The sequence below is a fragment of the Palaemon carinicauda genome, chromosome 25, assembly GCF_036898095.1.
Source record: "Palaemon carinicauda isolate YSFRI2023 chromosome 25, ASM3689809v2, whole genome shotgun sequence".
In the NCBI taxonomy this organism is placed as follows: Eukaryota; Metazoa; Arthropoda; class Malacostraca; order Decapoda; family Palaemonidae; genus Palaemon; species Palaemon carinicauda.
Window position 1 is genome coordinate 101174744 of NC_090749.1, and position 14070 is coordinate 101188813.

The 14070-nt window shown below is 36.8% G+C and overlaps 1 protein-coding gene across 2 annotated transcripts in view; it reads left to right on the forward strand.

The window, feature by feature from the left end:
• uif (sushi, von Willebrand factor type A, EGF and pentraxin domain-containing protein uif) overlaps positions 1-14070 on the forward strand; it is a 78021-nt gene that overhangs the window by 25601 nt on the left and 38350 nt on the right. For both annotated transcript variants that reach the window (XM_068348908.1, XM_068348909.1), the window contains exon 4: positions 10884-10965. In XM_068348908.1, coding sequence (XP_068205009.1) covers positions 10884-10965 — 82 coding nt within the window. The remainder of the gene's footprint in view (positions 1-10883; positions 10966-14070) is intronic.

A 14070-nucleotide genomic window follows, 5' to 3' on the forward strand; every position in this document is an offset into this window, starting at 1 on the left:
GGTAAATGGAAACTCAAAGTCAAGGTTCACTCTGGAGGTTTCTGGCAACTTTGGTCCAAAGATTTTTAAAAAGTATTTGGTATAGTAGTTATGAATGTTAGTTATTTGGGTACCTGTGGTGAAAGATAGTTGAATTACTTATAAATGTATATGATTACTTCAGGGCTTTTTAATTACTTCAGTTTCAAGTATTGTAAAATGATTTAAAACTTTATGATTGTAATGTTTACAATATGGAGGTATTTGGCATCTCAGAAAATGAAATGAATCTAGCGTTAGATGGCAACTCATATCTTAACATTACACACACACAGGATACATGAATGAATCTTTTAAACCCATTCATGGGGCTGTGGGATAGTTAGCCCTAGGAAATAGAGGAGAGGGGAGGTGAGGGGGGGGGGAGTGACTTCACTAAACCTGACCGTTCTGACGAATGTATGTCAGGTCTTATTACTGGATCTAACGAGCTGCTGTCGGTCGAATGTGGCCCACGAAAGGCTTCGCATTGAAGTCATAATTATCTGACAATGCAGGGTCTTTTGAAATTTCGGTCACCGCTTCTGCCGAGGAAAGAGAGGACCGGTAATGTCGGTCTTCCGGTCAGACACGGGTTGCAGTAGGTAACTGCTTAGCTAAGGTTTCGTCCTGCGTTGGACATTCGACCTCTTGAGGAACGATAATTGTTCTGGGTTGGTACGATATTTCAACTGGATCGAAATAACGTAACATAGTCAAATCAAAGTCCGTTGGTTATCAAATGAACCACTGGATATAAACAATGCGAGTGGGGGCTTTAGACATTCGATCTATAAAGGAACGATAGTTGTTCTGAGTTCGTACGACATTCAAATAGATTAAAATGACGTCACATAGTCAAATCAAAGTCCGTTGGTTATCAAATGAGCTTTTGAATGTAAACAATGCGAGTGGGGGCGTTAGATATTCGATCTCTGAAAGAAAGATAATTATTTTGCTTTCGTACGACATTTCAACTTATTTATGACGTTACTGAGTCAAATCAAAGTCCGTTGGTTATCAAACGAGCTTCTAAATGTAAACATTCGATCTATAAAGGAACAATAGTTGTTCTGATTTCGTACGACATTCAAGTAGATTAAAATGACGTCACAGAGTCAAATCAAAGTCCGTTGGTTATCAAATGAGCTCCTGAATGTAAACAAAGCCAGCTGGGTAAAACCTTGGTGAAAGGAATATTGTTATGAGTGATCATCTTATGTGAGCCAGACAAGTGAAAGTGAAGAATAGATGGATAATATTATGGTGTGATGCTGGGGAGAGAGAGAGAGAGAGAGAGAGAGAGAGAGAGAGAGAGAGTGAGAAATGACCAGTCTAGTGAGTGTAAGACAGAACAGATCTGACAGAAGGAAAATGATAGAGAAGACAGATATAGACAGGAAAAAAAGGACAGACCATCAGGTTAAGCAAACAAATAGCAAGTACCTAGTAGTTAGTTGACTGTAGTGATAGTACAGTTATGATAGGCTTAGGGCTTGCAACTCTCTCTCTCTCTCTCTCTCTCTCTCTCTCTCTCTCTCGATAGTGAAAGTATAAAGGCAGACGAAGATACCCAGACGTTTGACCTATGATGGCTACTCTCTCTCTCTCTCTCTCTCTCTCTCTCTCTTTACTTTCACTGGCTCCTCATCTGCGCTGCCTGCATCTGTACAGCTTAGCGATGCATTTTTGGTGAAAGGGATGGAGAGAGAGAGAGAGAGAGAGAGAGAGAGAGAGAAGAGGGGGTGGGTAGGGGGCCTTTAAGAGTGATGGTGAGGAAAAAAAAAGAAAGGGTGAAATTTCACCCAAGCGTGAACGAGTGCTTGCGTCAGAAGATGCTATATATATATATATATATATATACAGCATTCTCTCGTAGTCCACAAACACTCTTTAATACCGAAATATCTCTACCAGTGAATCTCAGACCCATATGGAAATTTCTTTGATAAATATTTCTCTCTATACATACTAATAGTTATTTTGTGCATTTTTTTTGTATCAGTGGATTGATAACCAGCCAAGGGTTCGAACCTCTATCGCCGATATAAATCAGGGTAAACATTATGCTTTAGCCGACCCGGCTAAAGGAATTAAATTAGTATAAATTTATATAAGTATCTTATATATATATATATATATATATATTTATATATATATAGATATATATATATATATATATATATACATACATATATATATATCCCCCTGTATATTGAAGAGCAAGTATCTGCTTATATATTATCAGCATCAATATCAGCTATTACTAGTCCACTGCAGGACAAAGGCCTCAAACATGTCGTTCCACTTGTGATTGTTTACGGTCTTTCTACCCCAGTCTATACCCGCAAATTTCCTTAGTTTTTTAAACCATCGTCTTATCTTCCTTCCCCTACTTCTTTTACAATGTATAAGGACACATTCTGTTATTCCTAATGTCCATCTATTGTCTTTCATTCTTATTATATGTCCTGCCCATGTCCATTTCTTTTACAAGTTGTTAGAATAATCTCTACTTTAGGTAGCTTTCTTAGCATCCATATTGATCCTTTTCTGTCTCTTAGTGTTATTCCCATCATTATTCTTCCCATAGCTCTTAGAGTTGTAACTAGCTTAAATTCTAAGGCTCTAGTAAGGCTCCACATTTCGGATTCATAAGTTAATACTCGTAGGATCATCTGATTAAATACTTTTCTTTTTAGAGACTGTGGCAATTTACTTTTCATAATCTCATTTTCTTTACCTAATGCTCTCCATCCCAGGCTTATCCTTCTTTTAATTTTGGTCTCGTGTCCTGGGGAAACACATACAGTCTGTCCTAAAAGGTATATTCATTAACAATCTCTAGAGGTTCGTCCATAACATATTTATTGTCTTTGTATTTTCATTGAACATTATCCTAGTTTTACTCGTATTCATTTTCTGTCCTAAAATTCTGTTTTCTCTATTCAAATCTATAATCTTTTGCAATTCCTCCCGTGATTCACTAAACACAAGTATGTCATCTGCAAATTAACACACACACACACACACACACATATATATATATATATATATATAGATAGATAGATAGATATATACATATATATATATATATATAAATAAATACACACACACACACACTCTAATGCCTGCTAGAGTCCCTGTCCAACTTTGTTTCAGTACCGACATAGGTTCGAATCCCGGGGTGGATAAAAAAACACTTATGAAATGGATTTCCTCAATTATCTAGATAATATCGAAACGGGTTAGAAGATATGAAAGTAAGATGTATACATTCTATCATATCACGTCTCTCTCTCTCTCTCTCTCTCTCTCTGTCTCTCTCTCTCTCTCTCTCTCTCTCTCTCTCTCTCTCGGGACTAGAAAGTATTTGAATTTATGTTTTATAAATGAGTTACGAAGCTTAAGACGATGACAAGTGAGGGAAACGAACGTGTTGAATTTTTCCCTGGGGAAAATTAAGCATAAAAAAGGGGGCATTTAACTTTAGCGATGAGCAGTCCATTTCGCGAAATATTCTCACCGTTAAAATCGCGGAACTATTTTCCTTTCTATTTTGGTATTCGTTTTTTTATTTCACATGTTTAAAGTCATATTTTATTTCTCTAAGACTTGCGTCATTCCATTTCGTATTTCGAATATAAGAAGTCATGCTGGGTAAATCGCGAAATTTTTCCCACCGCTAAAAAACTCAACCCTGTTTTTAATTTTGCCATAGTCGAATTTTTTAAGCGAAAATTTCCCACCGCCAAAAATCAATGATGCGTATTAAGTTATATTAGATCAATACTGTGTCCATTGCGTTACGTAACACTATTACAAGAGTTATACATCATTTGCGTTATTTTGAAAATTATGAGAACGTGTTATGTCACTTTGAAGATGATCCAAAAATATTTTTTGTGTAAGAAACTCATCTTGGGAAATAATTTTATTTACGTAATTTGGAATACGAGTGAATGTAGATGACAAGTTTTACTCTCTCTCTCTCTCTCTCTCTCTCTCTCTCTCTATCTCTCTCTCTCTCTCTCTCTCTCTCTTTGTTTTAGTTTAAATTTGTTAATATATATATATATATATATATAGAGAGAGAGAGAGAGAGAGAGAGAGAGAGAGAGAGAGAAAACGTGCTGGAAGATTTCAATTCTCGGATAAGTAGTGATCCGGTCGCTATTATTATTATTATTATTATTATTATTATTGTTAGCTAAGCTACAATCCTATTTAAAAAAAAACAGGATGCCATAAGCGCAAGGGCTCCATACATGGAAAAAATAGCCCAGTGAGGAAAGTAAACCAGGAAATAAACTAGAAGAGGTAATTAACAATTAGAATAAAATGGTTTAAAAGTAAAAAAGGTGAAATAGATATACAAGAACTCAAAAATAAAACGAGAGAGAGAGAGAGAGAGAGAGAGAGAGAGGAATATTTTAATGAGAGAGAGAGAGAGAATATTAAAATATTCCTCTCTCTCTCTCTCTCTCTCTCTCTCTCTCTCTCTCTCTACATAATTACGATGATTAGCCAATACCATGTGATTGGATCTGTCTTTCTTTAAATCAACAGGTGATTGGTTACGGAATAGATTGACTGCTTGGCCAATTCCTAACCTTAGATATTAACATAATGAAGATTATCATTTGTTAATCCTAATAACATTATTATGATATCCAATACTTTCACTTTGGCTTAATAAGAAACGGATTAATCTCACGGTAGGAAAAACATGAGATTCTCTCTCTCTCTCTCTCTCTCTCTCTCTCTCTCTCTCTCTCAATAAGAACAGCTTAATATTCCTCTTGTTTTATGTTCAAGTTTTTTATAGTTTTATATATGCAAAATCTATTTTAAGTTTTTTAATTATAAACCAATTTATTCTAATTGTTAGTCACCTCTCTTGTTTACTTTCCTCACTGGGCTATTTTTTTCCCTGTTAGAGCCCTTGTGCTTATATCATCCTGTTTTTTTCAAATAGGGTTGTAGCTTAGCTAATAATAATAATAATAATAGCGCCAGGATCACTACTTATCCGGGAGTTGAAATCTCCCAGCACGTCCATTTTTTTTTTCTTTCTCAACTGATAGTTTCTCACGGTCCTTGTTCATATTGCTTGATGCGTAAATAAGAACGAATGTGTGTGTGCGTGCGTGTGAACATATTCTTGCGTGTGTTTATGCATTCTCCTCTCTCTCTCTCTCTCTCTCTCTCTCTCTCTCTCTCAGACATAATTGGGTCACGAGTGTTAATTCGTGTATATTCGTGACGTATTTTCCCTCCGACGCCCAATTTCGAACATAGTGTTCCACGTGCTTGAAGATTTAATTATATTAGCGTCAAACTCATTTGCCCATAGACGCGTGAGAGAGAGAGAGAGAGAGAGAGAGAGAGAGAGAGAGAGCTTTCCCTATAAAAGTATAAAAGTAAGAATTATACCTTTTTAGGTAATTTGTTTGGGGAATATTTTAACTTTCTCTCTCTCTCTCTCTCTCTCTCTCTCTCTCTCTCTCTCTCCATATAATATAATATATATACATTATTATTATTGTTGTTACTATTACTATCTATGTTACAACCCTAGCTGTCTAGCTGTAAAAGCAAGATGCTATAAGCCCAAGGGCTCCAACAGGGAAAAATAGCCCAGTGAGGAAAGGAAATAAGCAAATAAATAAACGATATAAGAAGTAATGAAAATTAAAATAAGATATTTTAAAAACGTAACAATATTAAAACATATATGTCATATATAAACTATAAAAGGACTTATGTAAGCCTGTTCAACATAAAAACATTGCTCCAACTTTGAACTTTTGAAGTTCTACCGATTCAACTACCCTATTAGGAAGATCATTCCACAACTTGGTCACAGCTGGAATAAAACTTCTAGAATACCGTGTAGTATTGAGCCTCATGATGGAGAAGGCCTGGCTATTAGAATTAACTGTATGCCTAGTATTACGAACAGGACAAGACTAGAGAGCAATTGTTTGATTTGGAGTGTCCTTTTCCTAAAAGAGCTGCTTACCATAGCTAAAGAGTCTCTTCTACCCTTAACAAGAGGAAAGTAGCCACTGAACTATTACAGTGCGGTAGTTAACCCTTTGGGTGAAGAATTGTTTGATAATAATAGTATTGTCAGTTGTATGAAGACAGAGGAGAATCTGTAAAGAATAGGCCAGACTATTCGGTGTATGTGTAGGTAAAGGGAAAATGAACCGTAACCAGAGAGAAGGATCCAATGATGTACTGTCTGATCAGTCAAAGGACCCCATAACACTCTAGCGGTAGTATGTGAACGGGTATATACAGTATATATATACCTTTATTAATGAATTCAAGCGAGAGAGAGAGAGAGAGAGAGAGAGAGAGAGAGTAATAATATCAACTTTATGCCACCATATTTTAACATTCTCTCTCTCTCTCTCTCTCTCTCTCTCTCTCTCTGTCCACATATATATATATATATATATATATCCCCTTATTATCGAATTTAAGCCTAAACACAGAAAGAGAGAGAGAGAGAGAGAGAGAGAGAGGGATATAATAATAATAATATCAACTTTACACGACCATATCTCAGCATTTAACCCCCCCCCCCTCTCTCTCTCTCTCTCTCTCTCTCTCTCTGAGGTCAAGGACTTCTTCATCTCGCTTTTTTTCTATCTCTCCACACCAGGCGTCCGTTACGGGCTCTGTGCCAAAATTTCTGCCACTCTCCCAGCCAACCCCAGAAGGCATATTGCTAAGAAGTCGTCTCGGGACTCTCTGGCAGTCTCTGCTATAGAGTGACCCCAAGTCCGTAGGGGTTAATGTCCTATTGGGAGTATTGGGCCTTGATTGGTGTGGTTGGTGTAGGACTTGGTGTGGTTGGTGATGTGTTTTAATGCGTAGTTGGTTGGTGTAATTTAATTTTAGGGGGGGAGGGGTGGTTGAAATTTTTTATTTATTTTTTATGTTTTTTTGTTTTTGAGTTATGAATTTTGGGTTATTTTATTTTTTTTTTATTATTTTTTAGGTGAGATTATGTCTATAATTATATATATATATATATATATGTGTGTGTGTGTGTATACATATATACATATATATCAGTATATACATACATACATACATATATATATATATATCCGTGTACATACATACATATATATATATATATATATATTATATATATATACACACACACACATATATAATATATATATACACATATATATAACAACAACAAATACAGCCGTTTCTTACCCACTGCAGGACAAAAGCCTCAGAGAGATACATATATAGAATCATATTCTATGTATACATATATTTAATTCTACCAATCAGGCCTTCTCCATCCTAAGGCTCAGCACTACACAGTATTCTAGAAGTTTAATTCCAGCTGTGACCAAGTTGTGGAATGATCTTCCTAATCGGGCAGTTGAATCGGTATGAACTTCAAAGAGAGATTTATTTTAACGGTGTTGATTACTTGATATAGTTTATGTATTTTATTATTTTTATAGTTTATTCATTATTTCTCTATTTCTTTTCCTCATTGGGCTATTTTACCCTGTTGGAGACCCTGGGCTTGTAGCATCTTATATTATTCTGCTCTTTCAACTAGGGTTGTAGCTTGGCTGGTAATGTTAATAATAAATATAATAATATCTCTCTCTCTCTCTCTCTCTCTCTATATATATATATATATATATATATCTCTTTCTATATATATATATATATATATATGTATGTATGTATGTATATATATATATAATTTTGCCATCAGCAACCGTTTTCCTAAACAATATATATTAATTCATACTAATAATAATAACAACAACAATAATAATAATAATCTCTATAATATTCGTACAATTACTAAAACAGCGAAATAACTATACAAGCCTTGACTTCACTGACACTGAACGTTTACAAGAGAAGCATTTAAAAAAAATAAAAAGGAAATTGTAAGTTTAACCATCGTTTAAGAGAAAAATACATGTAAGAAAAAACCAGAAATTGCCACCTGCTCATATTTGGAGTTTGCGCAAGGATTGTTCTTCGGCGCACCCTACCCGCCATGTTGCGCCAAGTCGGAATTTCGACTTCTTTCATAGACGCTTTGTTTTTCATTTTCTTTTTCTTTATTTCTCTACTATAGTGTTATATATATATATATATATATATATTGCCCATTGCTGCTCACACCAGACTCACAATGCCTGTTGTATCTATCCCAATCTTTAGTTTACATAAAGGTTATATAACTACTAAAAATTCATTCGTAAAATTAAGCTAAATCATATTTTCCTGTGTGTAACAACTGTAGATTTGAAACCACGCCTTCGTCTAGCCCGGGGGATTTGAAAGATGTGCCTTTGTCTGTCCAATACTCCTCCAGGGTTGTCATACCCAGAAATTATGAATTATATAACTTATTTAAGTCAAAAGTTACTTCTAGAAGTATAATTCCACATTTTAGTGGCTTTTTTAGTCTGAAACTACTTCTAGAATTATAATTTGTCATTCTAGTAGTCTAATAGTAATCCTAGGTTAGGAATTTCGTCTAAAATACTCAAGAAAACTATAACCTGGAAGTCTAAATTAGTCTAAACATACTTATCAAAGTCAGTACTATCCCAGTCAAATTTTTCATTAGACCAATTATAGCTTAGTTTAGTCTAAAACTTCACCTAGAACTATAATCTGATATTCTAGTGGTCTAATATTAATTCTAGATTAAGAATTTTCGTCTAAAATACTCAAGAAAACTATAACCTGTAAGTCTAAATTAGTCTAAACATATTTATCAAAGTCAGTACTATCCCAGTCAAACTTTTCGTTAGACCAAATAGTCTTACTTTATATTAAAATATCTATGGTATCCTATTTAATAATAACAATTCCCTCTATATAATGAACAAATAAACATAAATATACAATATACCATACCACCCTTATTGAAAAAAACCAAAAGTCTAAAGACCAGAAGGTTAAAATCAACATTATAAAAAAAAAAGTCAGGCGAGTTCGGAAAACGGGATTCTGGGTGTCTCAAGGCTGTGTGCCCTTGTTTGGAAGCGTGGCACTTGACTTCATTTATGGTATATTTTAGTATATTTTAAGGTTATTATAACATCTGTTGGTTTATATAACAGTTAAAATGTTATAATTGATTTATATGAATATAATTTTTAGTTTAAAAAACTATTGAAATTCGTTAAAACATGAAAAATATCTTGAATTTCCGAAGACAAAGTCAGAGACGCACTAAACATTCGGATGAGTTGCTCACTCGCGGGTATACCTACCGTTGCCTTGGCTCGATCTCTGATCGGGGAAGGGGGGTTTAAGATTGAGTTTAAGGAGAGGGGGGGGGGGGGAGAGGGCCAGGGGGGTGTGGGGGGGGAATGTAAGTGGAATGATAGAATGTCGGACTGGTATGATTTTAGGTTAGATAAGAACAGACATGTTTTTACGCTTTAGGAAAGGTGAGAGACAGCCGGTGTAGAAGTAGGTGTTATAAAGAGGGCCTATAGATAGAGAGAGAGAGAGAGAGAGAGAGAGAGGGTGGTGGTGTTGTTACCTAAATGCAGTTAGCCTGGGACGGACAAGAATATGGAAGGGCTAAAGTTAACGGACTGGAGCAAGGGTATTACTGCTTGGGCATACCAGAGGTACCAGCTAGGGTACCAGCTAAGGGGCCTTGTGACCACCCCCCTACCCCCTTCCAAGGGGGTTGGGGCAGTACAGCTAAGGGCATGGCAACCTCCTAGGTAACCACCCTCCTTATGGGGCTTGGAGGGGAGTAGTTTGGAGCCGGATACAGTTAGGAATTACAAAACACAAGAATTCTTTTGGGTTTAGGTAAGAAGGTCGGTCTAGCTAGCTAGGGAGGTATGCTCTTGTCCTACTTAATGCAACATGGTGTAAGAGAGAGAGAGAGAGAGAGAGAGAGAGAGAGAGAGAGAGAGAATCATTAGATTCTATAATAGAAATAAAATAAAATTTATCACTTTATTAACAATAAATCAATTTCAAATTAATTATTAGCCCCTAAACAACTAAATGTTTAGACCTAGTTCATATTTGTTTAGCCCTAGGGTTAAAAAACAGTTACATAAGGAGGATCATTTTATTCAAGGCTACTGTCTAATCTATCTGAATAGTCTAATCTGTCTAAGTCTTAGGTGTATTACAAGGACAAGTCTTAAATGAGATTAATATCATTGGCTTGATCCAATCAGAAGAAATTGCTAGTCTCATGTTGCGGTTCATAATTGAAATCTCATTTTGTAAGTTTTTTTAATGTATGATTATGATTTAGTATGTTATTAAGAGACCCTGGAGAGAGAGAGAGAGAGAGAGAGAGAGAGAGAGATAACTATTATATATCTGAATCAACATAGTTGTCATCTGTTAATGTAACCTGCTCAGGGACCAATCTACATTTTTACACCCTCTCTCTCTCTCTCTCTCTCTCTCTCTCTCTTGACATTTGTGGGCGTGAAAAACCAGGATTGGGAAACGTGGATAGCGGCTTCAAGGCTAACTTCTGTTTTGGAGAACAATACTTGATCAACCTCATCTCTCTCTCTCTCTCTCTCTCTCTCTCTCTCTCTCTCATCCAAGATGGCGGCGCTGAAGGCAAGCAAGCCTAGCGTGTGTAGTGTCAAATATAGAGCAATGAATGATGGCACATAGGCCTAGGGCATATATATTATATCTTATTTGTAGACCTATGAAAATTGTTTATTTTTGTATATTATTAATTGGTTGATTAATTATGAGTAATAAGGCATCCTGTTGTATATTATAATAATATCTAGTTGTTTATATTGTATATTATATATATATATTTTTTTTTTTTTTTGTATTTTCAGGTTGGGATCTCAAAGGCGAAAATTGTTACAAATTCTTCAATATAAGACATTCTTGGAATAAAGCGGCTGCGTTATGTAAAAGGTAAGTTAATCTCTCTCTCTCTCTCTCTCTCTCTCTCTCTCTCTCTCTCTCTCTTTTAAACCTTTACACTGTTTTAATCCTATGGTATATTTTTTAACCTTTATTCTGTTTGTTTTAATCCTATGGTATATTTTAGACCTAGTTAAGATATTACTTTATTAAGAATCTCTCTCTCTCTCTCTCTCTCTCTCTCTCTCTCTCTCTTTTAAACCTTTACACTGTTTTAATCCTATGGTATATTTTTTAAACCTTTATTCTGTTTGTTTTAATCCTATGGTATATTTTAGACCTAGTTAAGATATTACTTTATTAAGAATCTCTCTCTCTCTCTCTCTCTCTCTCTCTCTCTCTCTCTCCTCTATGTTTTAATTCTTTGAAAATTTTAGACCTAGTTAACATATTACTTTACCAAGGACCTTATGAGAGAGAGAGAGAGAGAGAGAGAGAGAGAGAGCTAGTTCCCCCCCCCCCACTGACCTAAAAGGTAAAGTGTGTCTATAGACGAGAAATGAATGGACCCGAATTCAACGGATATTGAGCGTAGTGATAGCACGTGACTGTAACGAGATTCTCTCTCTCTCTCTCTCTCTCTCTCTCTCTCTCTCTCTCTCTCTCTCCTTTTATTAATCTGTAATATTATTTGAGATGTTGCTCTAATACTTAATTCTTGTAATAACTTATATACATATTTTTATTTTAATAAAAACAAAAAAGTTATTTAATAAATTACTTAAAATCACATCATGTCTTGAGATGGAAGCCTACGGGTTTGCACTCCACATTTCACATTAAATTAAAGAAAGTATCACAAGAGTAGGTATTTTTTTTTAGAACTAAAACTGTAAAATCTCTCTCTCTCTCTCTCTCTCTCTCTCTCTCTCAACGCATTTTGGAGTATATTACAGAATTATGAATATATTATATATATATATATGCATGTATGTGTATATATACATACATACATATATACATACATAACCGTATACATACATACATACATATATACATACATAACCGTATACATACATACATACATACATAACCGTACCTTAAAACTAAGGCTCTTGAATTCGTCAAACCTGTGCTTTTGTGTGTCGGTTTACCAGAGGTCAAAGGTCAACCTCGTGGCCTACATTCTTCTCCCTTCCTTCCTCTCTCTCTCTCTCTCTCTCTCTCTCTCTCTCTCTCTCAATTAGTGTTTTTTTTCCCAGGAAATCAATATTTGATGACAGTCCACCCTGGAATGTTGCTTGTGGCGAATGGTGTACGTACCCGACTCTTGTTCCGGCCTACACACACACACACCACGCACACACACTCACACAACGCACACCACACACACACACCAAGTATTTCAAGAAACATCCTGGTTTATGAATTATACTCTAGTTATGTTTCCATCTAGAGCTTTAGGTTCGAATCCTGGTTTATGAATTATAACTCTGTAGTTATGTTTCCATCCAGAGCTTTAGGTTCGAATCCAGGTCTGGGTAGGAAAGTATATTATCATTAAAATCCTTTATTACATTTCTTCATAAAAGTGAGACTGCAGGACTCGTGTCCTTATTCTTGTTTTCTGTAGGATTTTGGAGTGACGAACAGGTACCAATTTAGGATTCTGGAATGGCTGAGTGTCTGGAGCTAGGAGTGTCTGAGTGTCTGGAGCTAGGACTGTCTGAGTGTCTAGAGCTAGGAGTGTCTGGAGCTAGGTGTGTTTGAGTGTCTGGAGCTAGGAGTGTCTGAATGTCTGAAGCTAGGTGTGTCTGAGTGTCTGGAGCTAGGAGTGTCTGAGTGTCTGGAGCTAGGAATGTCTGAGTGTCTGGAGCTTGGAGTGTCTGAGTGTCTGGAAAAAGGAGTGTTTGAGTGTCTGGAAAAAGGAGTGTCTGGAGCTAGGAGGTGTCTGAGTGTCTGGAAAAAAGGAGTGTCTGGAGCTAGGAGTGTCTGAGTGTCTGGAAAAAGGAGTGTCTGGAGCTGGGAGTGTCTGGAGCTAGGAGTGTCTGAGTGTCTGGAAAAAGGAGTGTCTGAGTGTCTGGAGCTAGGAGTGTCTGATTTAAAAGTTTAAAGGCCGCTCATGTATGGCAGAGACAAGGGATAGTGACATTACCCTATCAAGCAGGACAATGCCCTAGAGACTGACCCTATATACATATGATCAGCACCCAAGCCCCCTCTCCATCAAGCTAAGACCAAGGAGGGCCAGGCAATGGCTGCTGATGACTCAGCCGATAAACCTATAGGTTCCCCCCAAAGCCCTTATCCTTAGCTCACAAGGATGGTGAGGTTGCAGCGACCGAAGGAACTAACGAGTTTGAGCGGGACTCGAACCCCAGTGCGTTACCATATCAGCCAACATAGGAATAGGTATAGGAATGTCTGAGTGTCAGGAACTAGGAATATCTGAGTGTTGGAAACACTAGGAATTCCTGAGTGCTTGAAACTAGGAATGCCTGCTTGTGAGAATGTCTGGAATGATGATGGTATAGGTCACTGGAATTAGGAATGCCCGAGTGTTAGGAACTAATACTGTCTGAGAGGTCGAAACTAGGGAATGTATAGGTATCTTGAGCAAGGAAAAGTATCAAGTCTAGGAGCTCTGGAGACACAGAAATCACTCCACTTGGAGTAGCAAACTCCAAAGACCGACCTCATCTCTCCCTAACAACTTCCCCCCATTAAATCAACGCTCCTTTTTTCCTCACGAACTTCTCAGTGGCACAAGGCACCCCCGTTCCATTAAAATGACGAAATCCAGTCGGTCGGAGAGACCCTGGAAGAAGTGGTAAACTGCCCTGGAGCGCTCTGGAATCCTTCCCAGAGATTTGGTCATTCTGAGGCACGGTGTGACTTTACCCTCTATTTTTAGATATACAGTCACTCTATTGGCAAGCACTACTGCATGTACAGGTGCATGTATAGCCTGAGGATGAGTCCAGAGGCTCATTAAGCCCCTATGGAGAGTGTGTTAGAATCGTATTGGTATTATGTGATTGCAGGCAAACACAGAGTACAGTACAGTCACGGCTCTGCAATAAGAAAGACATTTCGTTTCGTATCTCCGAAGTAAAAGCCGTTTTTGGGATGGGCTCAAGGCGAGCGAGCCGGGGA